Genomic DNA, 19,344 nt, shown 5'->3' with positions numbered 1-19,344 from the left:
AAACGTATTGCTGCTCACTTGACCACTTTTGTTTTCGGTGTATTATATCCCTAGGCCACATGTGGTCTGGAGTTTGCAGCCCTAACTGACGGCTTCTGCTTTGCGTCCTTTATCTTTGCAGTTGATTCGGTGGATGTGACCTCCGAGCCGGATGATCAGGATGTTTCCGTGGCAGCTGCCTCGCACAATCCCAACAAGGGCCAGCTGGAAGTGCAGCTGGGCGGAGCGGTAACCCTGCAGTGTCCACAAGGTAAGCCAACTTCCTACTACCAACTACCATCTACTCACTGGCCAAAAACTTCAAAGGAAGTGGGCGGCAGTGGCTTTTTGGTGGAGGCGTCGCAAAAACTGCCGAATTCGTGGCCCATTTAGAATGAGAAATGTGTCTGGGCTGTAATTACATTTTACATTTTACTTTCGTTCGATCGAAACGACGAGTCGTGGCCTTTTGTGCGCCTCTTCATTAATTAGCGCAATTGGAAATTAATTATGCGTGCAATTTACTTTGCTCACTTTTCGGCCAAATGACTAGCATAGACAAATGGCTCGGCGTCCGCGGCAGTGACGCATCAATTAAAGAAATTAAAACTTGCGTGTCGAGTTCCTTGGAAGTCAATTAATTAAATCATGCCCTGCCTTTCATGTCCCTCCCCCATTCTAGGCTCCCTGGGCTGCTGGTCGCACTTGGACCCCATCTCGGCCCGGTTACGTGGCCTTGGCTACGGCAGCAGCCAGCCCACCGGCCAGTTCTCGCTCAAGGACGTCATGTACCAGGATGCGGGCATGTACAAGTGCGTGGGCCAGTCGCCCACCAACAAGAAGAAGCTGGAGGTCCTGCAGAGCGTCACGCTCTCCGTGAAGGGTGAGTGAACCGATAGAAACTACTTACTATACCTTAGACATAATGGAGTTTAATAGTTTCAATAATTATTCTTCACATTCGTATTTGACAATGGATTCTACTACCACAATTAATATCTAGACATGTGTAGTTCAGATTCATGTATTACTTCAATGCAAAACCATAGTTTATAAAGTATGTAATTGGTTTGGGATTTTATTTAGTTTGTGGTCACCAGAGAGTTAGTCACACTTCGCTATGATATATACCCCTTTAACCCCGCAGCCCAATCGATGAATCAGAAGTTGTAGAAGCACCAGAAAATTGGGTGTGGCCCAGTTTCCACAGACTTTTTGTGGGGGAGGTGGGGGGCTGGTGATGGGTGGTTTTTCCGAATGGGTGGCCGCTCAGGTGACAGCGAGGAGTTAAAAACATTAAAAACTTTGACAGCAGTTTCGGGACACGGCAGAGCCAGGGAAAACAAATGAAAAGTTTTATTTTCTTGCTGTCAGAAGTTCGACATTTTACTTTGCATGTGATTTTCCCCAACGATTTCGTTCTTTTCTTTTTCCCCAGTTTACCCAGTTTTCCCAGTTTCCCCGCTTCCCTCAGTTTTTCCAGTCTCCTCGGCCTTTTCTCTGCTTTTCCACAGCTCCTTTATAGTCGGGCTTATCGTGCGCTCTCTTGTCGCATTGACACTTGTCAAAATCTTTGCCTGGGCGTGTGGAAAACGACGCATGATTGATGACATTGCGAAAGGCAATTCCAATCAGCTTGCGCACTTCCTTCAGTCTCTTGCCGGTCTTGCCGGTCTTTGGCAGTCTTGCCAGTTTTATTAAGTATACGACACGAGTGCAGGGGAATTTGAAAGAAAAATTGGAAATCATGCTGCCGGAAATTAAGGAAAATGCGTTTGCTTTGACTTCGCACCACCTCCACCTCCACCTCCACAGGTCTGCTCCGCCCCAGCAAAGCGCATTAAGTTGTCTTGAGGCAAAAGCCAAGTGGACATTGAGACAATAAAACTTGCCAAGTGGTCGGTAGGGGGGCAAAAGGGGTGGGTCTGCCAGGAGCAGGATGAGTTGAGGACCTGGCTTACCCTCGAGTGCAATCCAAACATGAAACAGCTCTGCTCAGCTCAGCTCGGCTCCACACAGTGGCTCTCAGATCTCCGGACGAGCGGAGCCAAGCAATCAAACAATGTGCTTGCTCCTCGAGAACCCAGAACTCAGAAGTGGGCGGTGGAGGTTGGATGGTGGATGTTAGATGTTGGTGTTCTACACGAAATGGAGACACTTATAATGCTCCCGCATGCAATTTCAAGGTAAGACAGTTTGTCATTAAAACTGCGAAATTGAGTGCTAGATAAACAAAATACCAGGCAGCCAGGCAGGTGGAAAACCGAGGTGAAATGGCAGGGACACCGAGTGGGGAGAAGCGTCGCAGCTAACACTTAACGCAAATAAACAACAGAGAGGAGTGGGCAGGTGAGTGGGGTTCGTCGGTGGGTGGAAGCGTGAAATAGTCATATTTATCAAGTGGCAGACGGCAAAAGGATTCCCAGGCTTCCAGTCAAAGTCGACAGGATAATAGAGAAACCCAACGAGAGGGAGAGAGAGCGAGAGTGAGGGGCTAGAATGCAGAAAAATTGAAGACAGAGGAGCCATACAATAGATTAAATTCACAGCCCAGCAGCAAAGAGCGAAGAAAATAATCCTCTGTTAGGAGTTGTGTGCGTGTGCCAGGATACCATGAGATGCCTTAGTTACTTCCACTATTTGTGTTTGCTTGTAAAATTAAACAAAATACAAAGACCAACTCCGGAAAAGTTGTCGTCGACTGTCTGCAAAGTTTCGCAGCTCTTTCAGAGAAAAAGGCACCAAAAAATGTGTATCTCGATTGTCATTTATGATGTCCACTGGTCACAGTTGTATTTTCGGTCATAACATCTCTAAACGCTCTTTTTTGTAGATATTCTTGGTTGTAAATAGAAAAGGGTGACATAGACTAATAGGTAAAAAATAAGGGAAGTGACTTTTTAATAATATTTGATTATATTTAAACTACAAACATAAAATGCTGATCTGAAAACTTTTAGATGTCTTACTCATTTTTTGATTGAACTATATACATATGTATTCGTTTTTAAATTCACCAAGAAAGTAATGGTGCATTAAAAATTTCTTAAATACAGCATCAATAGCTATACATTTCTCTCAATGCAGCGCAAAGAGGGAAGAAATATCGGAGGGCCATTGAGTTTCATTTGAAGCATCCAAGCAATAACGATGGAACCCTATAATCGCTCCTCAAACCGTGAGCTGCACTGATTACCTGTCCGTAATTACCAAGTCAAATGGAGAAGGCCGAAAAGCGATGACAAAGGGATTACTATGGCCTCAATCATTTGCTTCGTTGACATTTTTGATTAGTCCGAGCGAAAGGTGGGCGGGCCGAGGTTGGTTGTCTATGGGGTTGTCTGTGGGGGGGATCTTCATTATGCATATGAAAGTTTTGTGGCCCCTTTGTTTCCTGGGCGCTCCTAATGAACTCGTGACTTAAAATTGCAGCCCGTGTTGCCTTCACGCTTCGTTAAAGCCAAGAAAAAAGCTGCTGGCTGCTGGCTGCTGGTGGGCGGAAATTATGCAACAAATAAGCAAAGGAGCTGCTGCTGCTGCTGCTGCTGCTGCTGCACCTACTTGCATATGCAGCTACTTGAGGAGCGGGCTGTGAGTAAAATAAATGTGCATATGAATTTTGAAGAAAGCCAAAGGATTCGCGGCGGCCCCAATGCAAAGTGCACTTACTTACCCACACTAACGCGCCGCCCAAGGAGTATCTGTGTGCGCCCAAATTTATGCTTGTGTTAAAGTTTAGTGCGTGTGCTGGGCAAAAAGTTTTGCAGCAAGAACTTGAGCAACAGCAGCTGCAAAAATGTTCAGCACTCACACAAATTAAATAACAATTTTCCCTCACAATTTCGCCATCTTTTTTTGGTTTCTTTTCGCCCTCGTTCGCTGTCGTTAACTTTATGTGGGCGTTTTCTTGTTGACAGTGTGTTAGTGTGTGCCTCTGTGTGCGTGTGCGTGTGTGTGTGTGCCAGGGCGGCGGGGCGTGGCAAGCTGTGCATATGTTAACTGGCAGTTGGCAAAAGTAGCTCAGTAGTAGTAGACTCTGCCATCTTGCAAGCACAATTTTAAGTAATTTAAACAAATGCAGCGAAAAGTTGTGGCAAAGTAGATTTTAATAAGAAATATCCATAAGTGGACTCAAAGTAAAGGGAAGTGGAAATGCAGTTGAACATTTCCAAAGCTTGCATTCTTTAATAAGTCTTTAGGTGCACAATAACATTTGAAAAAGTGTCCAAAATTATGACATGAAAAGTGTAGTGTAACATTTGAAGTCCTCCGTCTAAATGTGGCATTCTTTAAGACACTTTCACAAATTGAATGATTATGACTAAAATATTATGTGGTCCTTGGGAAGCTTAGCTGCATCAAGATTCATCCATCCGTTTTGTCACCTCCTTATCCCCATATAGCATTTCCCCCGCGTTATGCCAACCACCCTCCCCATGATTATTTGCGGAATTTTCATTACGAGCCCAGGGATCCAAGGAAGCAGCTACGCTGGCGATGGCTGAGTACCGAAGTACAATGAGAGCCGAGTTCGGCCTGTTTTAATAAAAGCTTTTCCACGCATATTCCACGCTTAATTTAGACCAAGAAACGCGGGCCAACTCATCGCAACTCCCCTCAAGCGATACGAGAACATAAATATTGCTTTATGTCCTGGCACACTCGAACCGCCCACAACCACCCATTTCTGGCCATTCCATTCTTGGCCCTGTTTTATGCATGCTAATTTGTAATATGCATGTTGCTCGCTTTTGATCAACGCACGAGGAGGAAATATTTTCGCATTTTTCCATTTTCCATGCGTAATTTTTCTTCTTGGCAAATTTGCTCTCGGATTTTGCCGCGTTCGCCAGCAAATATTGCTTTGTTTCTACTCATTAGGTTTGGAGTTCGGGGTTGGCAATTTTTATTCTCATATATATATACGTTTTTCTTTTTTGCGGGCCCTTTTCATAAAATATGCGAAAGAATTCTTTGCGCCCCCTTCGCGCTTTTCATTTGTGCCTCATTTAAATGGCAATTTACTGCGCCCTGTGACGAAGATTTTAAAGGCAGTCGGAATTTTCACAGCAGCTGCGCTAAATTGCATGTTAAATGCTTCTCGGCCCACTCCCCCACCCTCACAACAAAAAAAAGAAGGAAAATACAAAACGATCTTGAGCATTAGATAAGCGTTTTCGAAATAAATTTGCCAGGGGGGTTGAAATGAATTAAAAACTTCAAAGTCCTCGAATGGGGAATCCCAGGGGAAGCGCTCTCAAATTGGTAAATAGTTTAACCACTGTCTGAAAAATACTTTGAAGTACGATTTGGGATTTGGAAATAATTTGATTTCAGTCCGGCAATTTGCTGGAAAAGCCCTCACTTCGATTTCCGATTGATTTGCTGGGTAAATATAGCCAAGTTTTCCTAATTATAAGCAGTCCAAATGCCTCAGTTTCCTGCTCACAAACGGGGATGTGCATTCGAAATAGTTTTCCCTGAAAAGCCAAAGAAAAACATTTGCCCGAATGCAATTTCGGAACTTTTCCCCGCTCATTACAGTCGTCCTTGCGCCATGTTGTCAACAGTTTTGTGTCCTTTTCGGTGTGTTGTCTTTTGCACAGAGCGCACTCAAGCATTAATTTTTACGCTTCAATTTTCCTACAAAACACACACACATCCCAACACTCACACACGCACACTCAAATTCACACAAAGTCGGAGCTAAAAAATTGTTGACTAAATTATAATTCTGCATATGTGTGTTGCCGGCTCTTTTCCAATTTCTCTGTGCGGGTGGCTGTCTGGAGTCGTTAGTTAAAATATGAAGTCAGAAACTTGTCATCAAAAACACCCCGGAAAGCTAAAAAATGGCTGCCAAGGCAGCATGCAAAAACTTTTCAGACAGTTGCAGAAATCATTTTTGGCCATTTCCAGAAGCGAGAGCGAGTGGGACAGACGCAGTGCGAGCGGGATGCCATCATCAGATCTGCCCATTTTGTCCATTTCCGGTCAGATCTGTCTCCCTTATGAGCCTGTTTATTATTTTAAGTAAATTATATATTTCGATTTTAATTTATGGCATAATTTTTAGTTCTGATAACAAAACACATATTTTTTGAGAAGATCTGCTACAGCTGAAAATATGCAAAAACTCTATAAGATTTAATTAAAAGTTTCTGCTTATTAAAACAAAAACTTGGTTAAACCTAAAAAAGGAAAGTCATAGATATTTACATAGGTGCATAAGAAGCTATAGGACTTTATAGAATACAATAGTTTAAGAGGACTTCAGTGGTAATTACATATTGTTTAATTTAATATGTTTTGCCCTTGTTTGATTTTTCCTTGTTTTGCATTTGGTAGTTGGTCAACACTGATGTGCAACTTCTGTGGGGTTTTCAGTCTGCCTGCAGCTGCAGCGGAAATGAGCTGCAAAAGTTGTGCAAATAGACGCCACCAGACGTCGCAATGTCGCCAGTGGACCAGTCGAGCACTACCCACTTCCAGCCAGCCAGCCAAATCCACCGGATGCGAGCAGTAAAACAATCTGACAGTATTCTAGCATTCTAGCATTCTAGCATTGTGTGTGACCTTTGAGGGTCGAATGTCAAGACTAATTCGCGCCACTTGACCAATTCGCACTTGGCCTGTAAAAATATTAGCAAAATGCAGTTGATTTCCGCACTTGAGCATGCAAATTCAGCGCCACAAGACGTCGAGTGGTGCCAGCAGGAGGAGATTGGCTGGCTGCTTTTGTTTGGTATGGTTTGGTTTGGATTGGATTGGCTTGGTTTGGTTTGGATTGGTTTGTATTGGGTTGAGTTGGAATGTCAACCCCTTTCGGGAACACCAGCCACCAATTGTGCCCAGCGGCAGCCGCATTTGCTGGTTTTGCACCAAACTAATAAGTGGGCTGCTGAGAGGCAGCTGAGTTCGAGTTTCAGTTGCTCTACAACGATGTCAACCCCCCACGAACTGGCCTCCAGTGGATTGGAATTGGAATTGGGATTGGGATTGGGAGATGGGTGAAGTGCAGTCTTAATGGGCTGAGCAGAGAGTTGGATTTAAATGCCTCATTACAGCTGTCGAAATGAGTGCGAGTGTGTGTCTGGTGAATGCCCCCATCCGGATTTCAAAGGATAATGAGCTGTCCACGCGTGTTTTTTGTGGCCGGTCAATGGCCCTGGTATTATAACTCAAATGCATATTTTAATTGCATTTCACTGGGCAGGAAGTGCATATAAAAATGTCGGACATTGTGCGCAGCGAGCAAAGTAATTAAACGCCGTCGCCACAAAGCTAATAAAAATGTCAAATGTCAGGCGATAAAGCATAGGCCTGCCAGACTCGCACACCCACACACACACACCCCAGCCATATACACCCATTTGGAGGCGGGGGGCGTGTCTGGTTGGCATTCGCCATAACCGCAAACATTGCCACCGTACGCCGCACTGGACACGCAATTTTATCAGGCGCCTACGTAAATAACCGAGCGAATCTGAGAGGTCCTGGCGCCAGGTGCGGTTGGTTTTCCACAGGGGTAGAGACCACCCTTAGCTCCCTTAACTGCCTAAGCCCTTAACCTTTGACCACCAGATCCAGGGCCCTCTCCGATTGACAATCGGAAATGAACGTTCACCAGTTGGAATTTTCGAAATATGTTGGATGACTTTGGGCAAAAGGGACATAATTTGGCCTAAAAGCTTGTAGACTAGAAAAAGCACTTGACTGCACATTTTCCAAAACTGAATATAGTTTTTCATAAGGCCAACCACGTTGTTTCATGCTGGTTCTGTTCGAGCTCTGCACTTGTGGTCTGAAAAATACGGCAATCCATTTTGATTTTCATTAAGTGATGGGTTATTTTTCAAGTATTACCATTCGCATTTGGTAAATGCATAAGCCGTAAATCTCAGTGACGACTGAATATACTGTAGATTTTTCGTATACCTAAATCAGCAGACGCAAGCATTTAGCAAAAATTGTGCATATCAAGCCGAAATGAACGTTCGATTCTATTAAACTTTGCCATTGCTCAGACTTCACTTTCATCTTGTTCAACCATAATTCTGTGTGTTTACCAACATCACTTAAAAGTTTTCTGACATCTCACTTTCACGGCCCAACGTCGGCAAACAAAAATGCAAAAATTTATTAAATTTACAAGTGGCAGGTAGCCTGGAAAATAGAGCGGGCCGATAGAAAGTGGGCGGTGCAGTCCTGGCAACTTGCAACTTGGGCCAAAAACCGAAAACTTTAAGTGGCACATGTGAAGCGATTTTTGGCAACTTGTGCAATTTGCAATAGCTGCAGGGGGTTGAAAAGGGAGGAACCGGGGGAACTGTCTCAAATTGGGTTGCTGTTTCATGCGAAGCCGAGGCTGTTCATCCAAAGTTCGCTTCTATGCGCACACACGTCTCTACGTATTTGGCAAACTTTGCCGGTCCCGGCCAAAAGTATCTACGTATCTACGTATCTACGTATCCGTGTATCTGCAAGTTGCAATCTTGCTGCCAGGCAAAAGTTGCCAACCAGCCACTCATTTGATATTGAAAGCGAAAGAGCATATTTAAATACGTAAACTACGGTGGGGTTAGAGGGGCTCCAATCCCAACCCCAACCCCAACCCCATCCCATTCCATCCCATCTCATTCGGCTTTACATGCTGGCTTAATTTGTGTTGACAACATTGCCAGCCATAGAAGCGCGCTTTGTAAATTTTCAAGATTTGGGTTACAGATATTTACACGAGTGTGTGGATGAGCACACACTGGCTCTGAATGGGGACTGAGAGAAAAGATAACCCTGGCATAACCAGAGCTGCACTTTACCTCCACCATGCGAGTATATCAATCTCTGTCTAGATCTCGGTCCAACCATTTCCTTTCGCCACTTAGAGGTCATCACAGCGTCAAAGTTTGTTTGGTCACTCTTAATGGCCCAGTGCTCCTCTTTTGGCTTTCTCTGTTCAGTTTTCAGACCTGTGCAGTTGTCCCCGAGCAATTGACTTTGAAGTCGACATACTTGAAGGGATTTCAATTAGGAAAAGTAAAGTATACTCGTATTATAGGTGTGTGGGTGTCCTCAAAGCCATAAGCATGCTTACTCTTACACGGCAAAAAATAATCAAAGCTTGAGACTTCCGGCATTTCTTATGAATATCCTATTTTGAGTATAGACTCTTTTCTTTCTCTGCGCCATCGAGTCGACTCCATTGAAAATCCCCACACTGCCAGGTGGTGAGTCTTAAGATCGACCAGCAAAACGCGTGCTTCGACTCCTAAAACCAGAGCAAACCACCGAGCACGAGATTACTTGGCAAAGTTTTGCAACCTTTTGGCTAAATACAAGCGACACGGCTCTTTCGCCCAGTGCCCTCATTAATTTTTGAGCAGCTTAGGCCGGGCCGAAAAGTTGCCAAACTTAAGACAAATGCCGAGAAGTCGCATCCTTCACTGGGTTAACTTGTCATCGCGGTGATCAATAATTCAGCAACCACCTTGTCGACAATAAATTCAATTAAAAGCGCCCAAAGGTGCGCTCTCTGCAATTGCAAAGTGGCCGTTGGCCGTTGGCCATTGGCCATTGGCAAGTGACAAATGGCAAACTAAAAGCGGGAACAACCCGCTAATCCCTCCTTGATTGCTCAGCCCGGTCACGTAATTTCAATTTGAACCTCGGCCTCGGCTCAGTTGGGTTCGGTTTGTTTTGTTTTTTCAACGCCCAGTGATTTCAATGATTTTCAGTACACAACGAGCCGTGGCAGTTGGTAATTTTATTTGCAGCTTTTTGCATTAAGTGCACACAATGTTTATTAATTATTCAGCAGCAGAACATGGAACGAACCAGCGACTTTCCTGCTACCCTGCTTTCCCAGTCCGCCATGGATCCCAGTCCAGTTACAGTGGCCGTGCTGTTGCTCCTCGGGCAACCATTGCATAATTGAATATTATGATTGTTATTTTCACTTGCTGCCTGTCGGATTGCTGTTATCTTAGCACTTGCCCTCTTCCCGTGCAGCCCCGCATACCTAGTACCATTCGCCGGACTCCGGGCAGGATTTTAAGGCTGAGTCGGAGGATTTGGAGCAGTCGGAGGAGGCCTTACACCCGGGGGCATGTTTGCCAAGCTGTTTAGGTCTTCTGGCGCCGCTCACCTGTAATTGCCGGCGCTAATCTGAGCCGTTATGCCATTTCTTTGGCATTTTGGCACTCTCAACTGCCCATTAAAATAATACCCAGGGAGATAGCAATACAAGAAGCACAATTTGCAGAGGCGTTTAATTTACAACTGTGTGAAGTACAAGTCATGGCTGTTCTTGAATTATAATAATATAAATATACAACTAAATACTAAGATTCCTAAAATGATGTTACAAAATATTGAATAATTAGCTTAAAATATCCGTTGCATATTTCTACACACCTTCGTGAGTGATCACTGCGCTCTATGGATTTATTTGGCACTCCCTTAGATAAAACATTATGCAAAAGCACACATTTAACATATGAATTTTATTGTTAATACTAGCTTATCCCCCCATTTAGAAGCCACTTTTCGGAATAGGTTCTTTTTGTGCGTTTTAGACCGTTTAAAAGTGTTGCCAAATTTGGCTGGCTTAATGTAATTACACGTTGCGTTGGTCCATTGCCCGAAGAGTTGCTTTGGCGGTTCCGTTCCTCTTTCCTCGTTGGCCCAATGAAATTTGCATGTTTTTGCCCACTTTCGGGCACTAGACAACTTTTCCTCCCAGCATTTACAGCTGCAAGAGCTGAAAATAAATATTTAAACAATAACAGCAACTTTGCATGTTCTACAATTGTTGCAACAACAATGGCCATGCAAAAGGGGAGCAGACGTAGCGAAGTCCTGCAGTCCAAAATAATAAAGTTTTACGGCTGAAAATTACTCAATTCCCGTTGCCCGAAAAAGCTAACTTAATTTTTCGTAGTTGCCTTTTGTGCGAAAACTTTGCAAAGAGGTGAGGCTACAACAACTGCAACAACGAGGGGGAAAACGCTTTACAACACTTTGGTTGGGGAGTGGTAGCTGCTTTTTGGAGCTCAGGACTTCACTCCATTGATTGCGCGTCGCGGAAAGCTGTTGTCCTTCTTTTTCCCCGTCATTTTGCATTCTTTGGACACCAGACAGTGCTGGAAAGTGCTCTCGAAAGCAGGAAAATAAATAATAAGAACCGAAACAATAATTGAGTTTTCGTATTCACTCGTGAACGGCAATCACTTGTTGGCTCGTCCGAACATGAAGGAAGGATAACAAAGTTTTTCGGGTAGCTCTGCTAGACATTAAACTGGAACCATAGCCCAAGCAGTCTTGGTTTCCTATTTTAAAGCTTAGTGCAGAGGAGAGGATATATACAAACACTGCATGTGCTAGTCCGTATCCACTTTAAAATATTATTATAGTACAGGCCTGTATTTTAGTAATAAATGTTAATAATATGCATGAAGCGAGTATGATTAATAGGTATCCATTTGGAGAAACTTTGGTAGTGGATCTGGTGGAGATGCGCCTTAAGTTCCAGCACCTTCTTCATCGCCATCCTTGGATGTCACGAAAAGGATGTTCCCCATGTGCTCATGTTTCCGTAATTGTTGAGAATTTCACAGCCACCATAGCTTCTGGAACCAGAGAGGGTGAAAAACTGCGCCTTCTTTTCGGGCATGTAATTGTTTTTCATTGGCTTGGTTCTACTCTATAAATTGAGTATATTCCCGTCGCTTTTTTCTGCGATATTAATGTTATTTCACGCAGGGATTGACTGGGAAGCCATATTATTTATAACGAATAGATCCAAAGCATTTGGATGCTATTGCCATCGCCCCAACTACGGGCAATACAAAACTCATTTCTATTTGGCGCCCCCGGGTGGACCGAGTGGAAATCAAATTAAAAGTCGCACCAATGACCAAAGCACTGACCTTGGGGGCACAGTCGACAGCCATCCACCTGGGCTCTGGGGTAAAATGCTTGCACACGGTTCACTGGCTGCAAATCAAAATAGAATTTAAATCCCTTTGAGAGCCCTCTGAATGGGATGCTAAGGCTGGGTAAGAGCCTCATGCAAAAATCATTTTTGGCTGTCAAATAAATTACACTTTTTCCTAGGGGAAATGGACGGGGTCGGGGCTGAGCAGGACTCGGCAAAATGGCGTTGAACGCATAATTTGGCAGGCAGACACAACCCTGGCGCACTTGTTTTAATTGATTTTACAGTTAGTCGCCCAGGACCCTGGCCAAACTGGGGGTTTTTCTGGTTATAAATTTGGCGAGTGTCGAACGGAGTTCTTCGATTTGTTTTTGTTTGTGTCTGCCTTCTGCCTAACCCACCCCACCTGACACTCATTTGCACTTAACACTTTCGACCATTTTGTTTGCCCGGCTCGCCAATGCTTCACAAGTTTATTTGGCAACCCTACTCCAACGCTGCCATTCAATAAGTCTCTGTCTCTTGGCGATGATGGGGAAAATTGCAAAATTTCGAGCCTTACGATAATTAAATATGCTGGGGAACAACGGGCGAGGTGGCCAGAAAGGAATGGGTTGGCCCATGTGTCTAATTGGATTGTCGCAGTGTTGGCCAACGTCGTGAGGCTTTGGCATCTCACAGAGATAATCCCCTACTGTGGGCACACGGCCCACATAAGTTCCACAAAATTCGCTTTTGCGCAAACTTTTTAATGAAGTTTTGGCGTTCTTGGGCCAACTTTTCCTTTGGCCCCACGACATGTTGTTCTCTATTTATTTTGATTTTTCCCACTCCCAGCCAAGCGTTTACTTTGCCAGAGGTGCGGATCGTCCTGTCGGGCTTCTGTGGCAGTAAGTGGCACATTTGTCGGGTGATACGCTTTTAATTAGTGGCGATGGCTACGGCAATGCTGATGGCATTGGTGGTGGTAACGGTGGCCGTAAACTTTTCGCCATGGCTTTAATTGCAGCTGATGCGAGGCGAAACAAACTTGGCAACGGCGTACAGTTGCGCCGGAATTGGCTTAGCATGTGTGAAGTGCGACGTAGAAGGCTTACAGAAGTTTACTTGGGGAATCTCGGTGCAAAAAGTTCCCGGGAACTGGCTAACGAGCCAAGGATGCTCCAACTGGGGGCGAAATCACTAAAGTTTCCAGCAGTTTCTGCTTTGCTAATCCGCTTCGTTCTTATGCCTACGAAATATATCACGCTGATCGGTTGCTTGCTAAAATCCTTCTTCATCTCTTTTAAGATTAGAATTTAGCAATAATATTATGTTTTATTCGTTGTTTGTATAAGACTGAAATGCTAAGGGGCTAATTTTGGATACTTCTTATATTTCTAGGCGCTCCCACAGTCATGGCACTGAATGCCACGCCCGTTGCCTATCCGGGATCACCGCTGCATCTTAACGTGGAGTTCTGTGCCAATCCGCCGGCTCATGCCGCTCGTTGGTTGCACGGAGATCGTGTCTTCACGCCCGGAAATCAGTACGGCAGTACGGTGCTGGCCTATGCGGTGAAGGTGAGTGTTGGTGGAGCAGGTGTAATCCCTAACGGAGGTGTAATGGAGTTTCCATTGCTTGCAGGATCTGCCTACGCCCTTCTGCAAGGAGGCGAGACTCACCTACGTGAGCATGCACGAAAGGGTTCCAAGGACCTTCTACTTCATAGTTTCCACGCCAGGTGGCGTTGCGGAGGCGATCTTCAACGTGAACTTCACCAAGCGCCACCGACAGCTGTCGAACTCCATCGACGACGACGAGGAGGAGGAGCTCAATCGGCCGGAGCAGATCCACTTTCCCGTCTTCAATGCCAGTCCCGCCGATGGGCGTGGCTGGTGGGCGGTGGTGTTGGTGGTGGCTTTAGGCCTGGCCACTAGAAACAGCCATTAGATTTAGTTGCGACCGGAGAGTGAAGAGTGAGAGTGAAAGTTAAGTGAATGATTTCTTTGCGAGTGACTGACGCGTTTACTACACCGAATGTTCTATGTAATCTAACCCCCTATGGCTAAGCATATGTATGGATTTACCCAGTTACTCGACATTACCACGTGAACTATGCTACGCAACTACTACTCTATATAGCAATACATATGTATGTGTATCTGTAACCGATTTAGCCAAGCATCCAAATTGCCCTAGTCTAAGAGCCCAGGCCCATTAGTATCCCAAAAAAAACACACTTTTCTAGAACCCCCAAACGGAACCGACTCTTTAACCCAAAGCAATTCGAATATTTTTACCCTAACCCCCTACTAGATGTAACTGTAACTTTAACTGTAACTAACTGTATTGGTAACTGTAATGGTAACTGTAACTGTAACTGTAACCCTATCGCTGTATGTCAATGTGTATGAGTGTGCGCTTAACTTAAATGCCAAAGCCAGAAGTCGTAAGGAAATGTTTACAATTCTTTGGAGAAAAACATTGTTATGAAGTTGATTATTGCGAATACTTTAAGTTCCTTTTCGACGAAGAAGAGATCTCGAGAAAGCGACTGATTTTGTTAAATATTTTGAAGATGTTTAGAACTAAAAGCACGACGATAAGGAGAAGAACCTATAGTTTAAAATTGTACATGAAGAGACGTCAGAGACGACGAAGTAATACTTACCAGGCACGAACAAATTCCTTCCATTTGAAAAGTTTGCCCCGAGCAACGAAACTGTAAGATATTTTGGGAAATCAAATTAAGCGAATGATCAAAAGAGTTTTAACCTAAACGAATTGGGTTTTATTCGGCATTAAACCGCACCCTATCATTTCATAATGAGTTTGCAATCGTTTGAAAGGACCAAAAACGAATCGTTTTCATTTACTACGAATATTTTTGTAACACAAAAGTAAGCATATTTATATAGCCCCAAAACAAATGAGAGACCCTCCACATAAGCGATATTTGTAAATAAATGTTCAAGTAGAGAATTGCTCAAACCACATCGTAAAAGCAAATAAATTACAAAATACTATATGATATGAAAAGTGTTAAATGTTGTTCGAACGCCAAACTAAAGCGACTAAAATATCATATGTAGCGGTTCCACGAGTAAACTAAACAATAATGTATGTAAAATAAAAACACACACAGCCACTGAAAAGTTTAATTATCAGCTATTGTAAAATATTTCAGTTTAAGGATCAGCAATGTGCCAGCGAAATCGAAATTGAAATCAAGATTGAAATCAAGATCGTTTGCTTGCCACAGAATTTGTTGTACAAAGCCCAAGCTTTTGTAATTTATTTCTTAGTCGATCTAAGCTTCAGATTATTCTATATCCTATGCGCAATACATACAAATATATATCGGTAGGCTAAGCGATCAGTGTAAAAACCAGAAATACTTAGGAGAACCTAACGCCAATTTAAGCCACAGCAAAATTACATTTGCAGAGTTCCAAGAATTCTGACAAAGAGCGGAGTGCATTGTAAGATGATGATAAGTTTAAACTGAGGTTTACTTAATGATTAATGATTAAATGAGTGGAGTATGTGTGTACCCTATGTATAGTTCAGTTTAGTGATTTAGAGAGAGTAATTTTTTTCGCTCCTTGGGTTCATTGTCAGCTGAAAATTGCGAAACTGTAATAACGAAGCAAGCAAACACGTCGTCATGTTAACTAACTAATAAATTACTAAACAAGTGAATTACTAAGCAAAATGTATTTATGATTCATTGTGTTGGTAATATTTACAAAATATAATTTATAAACAAAGCCAACAAACAAACGAACAAACAAACAAACATATATGTATGACTAAAGAAAATACTAGCTCCTAAGTGCAACACAAACCGAATGTGGCAAATTAATTTTAAAACCAAAAACCAATGAGTAATTACGATAATTGCGATATGAGAGACAGAATGTTCATCTGTAGTGCAAAATGTTTGGATAGTGCGGTTGAGAGGGGACACTATTAACCCATACAATTACGATTACAAATACAAAAACAAATGCAAATACAAATACGAGATACAACAATACGTGTTACAATAAGCAGAATCGGTTTACATATATAAGACATAGGCCCAAGAGAAATGTAAGCAACCACCACCAACAAAACACTTTTAGCCATAAACCTTCAGCCTCGGCGATCTGGCCACAAAGTTCGCCATCTATGAGCGGATGATAGAAGGATGTTACCCCATACAACAGAATCAAAAACTAACTCTTAAGCGACCCCGTTCACTGCCCAGCAACGCAATAACTCCGCATTCTTGGCAACAGGCGGACCAGCCGACTTAAGCCAACTTCGCAGGGCAATTGGCCAGGTTAAGGGGGCAGGAAGGTCAGGATGCTCCGGAGGTCGGAAAATAGAAAAGTCGGAAGGTCGGAAGATCGGGGCTGGGCAGCCTGCCGAGGAAATTTACAAGTTTAAGTGACAAAGCAACAAAGGAAAATAGCCAATTTAGCATAAAGTAAAACACAAGCCGAGCAGAATGCAAATAAAAATGCAGATAAAAATGGAGGGCGAGGGGAGCGGCAAACAGAAAGCAAACAAGACAAACAAACAAACACCACACACACGACACACCACACAGAAATGAAAATGAACATGGAATAAAATTTAAAAGCAGAGAAATGCAACAAAACGTAAATTTCTTTAACTGGGTGGTGGTGCTGAAGGTGGAGATGGTGCAATCTAAGGGCCCGGAAAAGCGGGGAAAACTCTGCCAATCAATCAGCAGCGAGGAACGCCCGTCATTAAGCTGCAATGTGGAAATCAGTTGAGGGAAAACCACCATCAGTCGACATGGCAGATACTCTTTGATGGAAATGGCATAAAAAAGTTAAGCTACACCAGTAATTTCTTTACTTTTTATATGAACAACGAAGCTTAAAGCGTAAGTATGTATGTATAATTTGCTTAATTGTTAGCTTATAAAAGGAGTAGGAAGTCTTTTAATGATTTTCTCTTTCCGGAAAATACCCACTTATGGCATTCCAGTGGTAAAAAACCAAAGAGCATTTCAATAAAATTTTATGTATCTATATTTTATAGTAGTACTATAGCCTTGGCTAATTATTTCCCGAAAGACTTCTCCTGCAAAATAAGTGAACTTGTGGAACCCCAAGAATACTTTCCATTCCGCACACCTCGACCAAACATTTGTGTTCCCCTTGAGAGTGCACGAATCCCCAATGGCAAGCTGAACCGCGACCTCAGTGGAATGCCAATGCTATTTGGCATGGTGCAGTTGCAGTTGCAGTTTGAGTTGCAGTTGCAGTGGCAGCTCGCAGTTGCATCATTATCAATCAGGGGCCAACGAAAGGGAAAGGCCAACCGAATGCAGCTTTTGGGTGACCGCAGGCTCTGCTTGTTTTGTGCAAGGAGATTCCGGTTTATGTTTTCGGTCGGTTTGGTGCATTGGCCCAAACCGAATACCCAATCTCATACTCATACCCATACCCCCATACCCCCTTTACTCCAATACCCCCATACCCATACCCAATCGCAAGCCCAAAGTTGCGTTGTCACCACGACCACCACCGGTTGATGTGGCCAAAACAGCAGCGAGCGCAGCTCTTGTTTATTAGTTGGAAATCAAAAGTACATCGACACCGCAGGATTTGTAATGGCCACACTGCGGACCTGGCTGCTACACTTTTTGGCCTAAAGAGTCGGGCAACCAACCTGTTTGCCAACAGGCGAAGAGCAACAATTGCCGATAACCAGGCCGGTTTCTGGCGCTAATGACAGTGAAATGCCTTCGATCTGCCGAGGCGCCAGCGAGATTACAACAAGCGGGGGCGTACGGTACAGTGAGGCTAATGGCTGCATTAACACGCGTGCACCGAAAAAAGCTTATTTCAGATGAGATATGCTCCAAGTGTTTTAGCTTTCTAAGCCCATTCCTTTATTTAGTTTTTAATAACAACTTCTATTTATTGGGTCAAATGTTTAATCAATTAGGACCAGTTTCCTCTGCATTTTGAGGCAAATATGTGCAACCACTAGATTAAATCCACCTGTGGCCAGCTTTTTTTGCAATTGCACCCATTCACTGGCGCCGATAAGTGGCGGCTTAGCCACCACTATTCTGGCAGTGTAATTTATCAATCAAAATTCCCGAACACTGATCGAGTGGAATAAACTTGTAATGTTCGCAGGGGCAATGTTACTCTGTGGCCAATGTCGACGCACGCGCCACAGCGAAAGGTGCTCCAACTAATGGGTATACGTATGAACGTATGTATGTATGTACGTATACCCCGGACCCACTTCGTAGCCCCCTCTTGGTGGACCTGGTTGCAGATATCCGCAATCGCCAATTGGCATTACTGTGCGCATTTCGTTTTAATTGTTGTGCTCGCACGGCCGCAGCCAAGTACGAACTCCCGAAAACCGGCTGGCCAAACTGGCAATTGGAGCCTCCACCCCTTTTTTGGTGGAGCACACACATATTTCAATTTGCTTATGATAGGCGCCACAGCGTTGAGGAACCAAAATCCAGAGCCCGGCTGTGACCATAAAATTGCGGGCTTAATGCAGTCGCAAAATGGGCGAGTCGAGTGATAAGTTTATGTTCCGATGGCCTGATAAGTGGGTTTTCACATCGAAATGGCTGGAGAAATCTCCTAATTAGGCTTTAGGGGAAGCGAAATGGCTTTTGATGTCGCTCAATGGAGAGCAGATCTGAAACTCCTATAGTTCATAAGCCTGAAATGTCAGGTTACCTTACATGGATTGAAAAATACTGATAGAAAGAAGCGTTTCCGTTCAGATTACAAGCCGTGTCGATTCAGTCATGGCTGTCAGTCCGTTTGTCTGTCCGTTTGTCCGTCCGTTTGTCTGTCCGTTTGTCTGTCCGTTTGTCTGTCCGTTTGTCCGTCCGTTTGTTCGTTCGTTTTGGACGTTTATCCAGATCTCGAGAGCTATAAAGACATCTCCCTCGACTACTGCTTTCTGTATGCTTCGACTCGTATTTAAGTAAACAAAGAACTTTATAAAAGTGATACCTTTTAGCCAACGATTAACCAATCGTTCATATTCCCTTTGCCATTCATGCCAAGTTATCGCTGACGACTTTAAGCGCGCTTAAAATGCTGACAATTAAAATCGTTTTCATTGCACTTCGATGGGTGGCAATAATTCTCCACCCAATGCGCTTCCATGAAATTTCACAGTTCAATTAATGCATTTTAATTTTAACTTTATTTTCCAATTTACTTCACACAGTTAAAATGGACGCGTGCAACAACAACAAAAAACGCCAACAAGGCGGCCAAAAGCGTGGAAAAGCATGAAAGAAAAAAGCAGATCAGCCTGAAAATTGTTAACGCAAAATTAAAAATTGTTTTTGATTGATTGTTGCATGAAATTGGCTTTTGGTCTGAGGATGAAGACCGACTCTACTCCCCATTGATTGTAATTACCTTTTTTCCTCTCTT

General features: G+C 43.6%; 1 protein-coding gene across 1 annotated transcript in view; it reads left to right on the top strand.

Moving 5' to 3' along the window:
• Positions 1-16,524, top strand: part of LOC120444378 — a 120,377-nt gene extending 103,853 nt beyond the window's left edge. The window contains exons 9-12 of the mRNA XM_039623984.1: positions 122-250; positions 662-862; positions 13,298-13,476; positions 13,541-16,524. Of these exons, the coding sequence (XP_039479918.1) occupies positions 122-250; positions 662-862; positions 13,298-13,476; positions 13,541-13,846 (815 nt within the window). The 3' untranslated portion in view covers positions 13,847-16,524. The remainder of the gene's footprint in view (positions 1-121; positions 251-661; positions 863-13,297; positions 13,477-13,540) is intronic.
• The last annotated feature ends 2,820 nt before the right edge of the window (positions 16,525-19,344 follow it).

Source organism: Drosophila santomea, chromosome 2R (genome assembly GCF_016746245.2).
Source record: "Drosophila santomea strain STO CAGO 1482 chromosome 2R, Prin_Dsan_1.1, whole genome shotgun sequence".
In the NCBI taxonomy this organism is placed as follows: Eukaryota; Metazoa; Arthropoda; class Insecta; order Diptera; family Drosophilidae; genus Drosophila; species Drosophila santomea.
The sequence above is the reverse complement of the archived record's forward strand: the minus strand, read 5'-3'. Positions and strand labels throughout refer to the sequence as shown.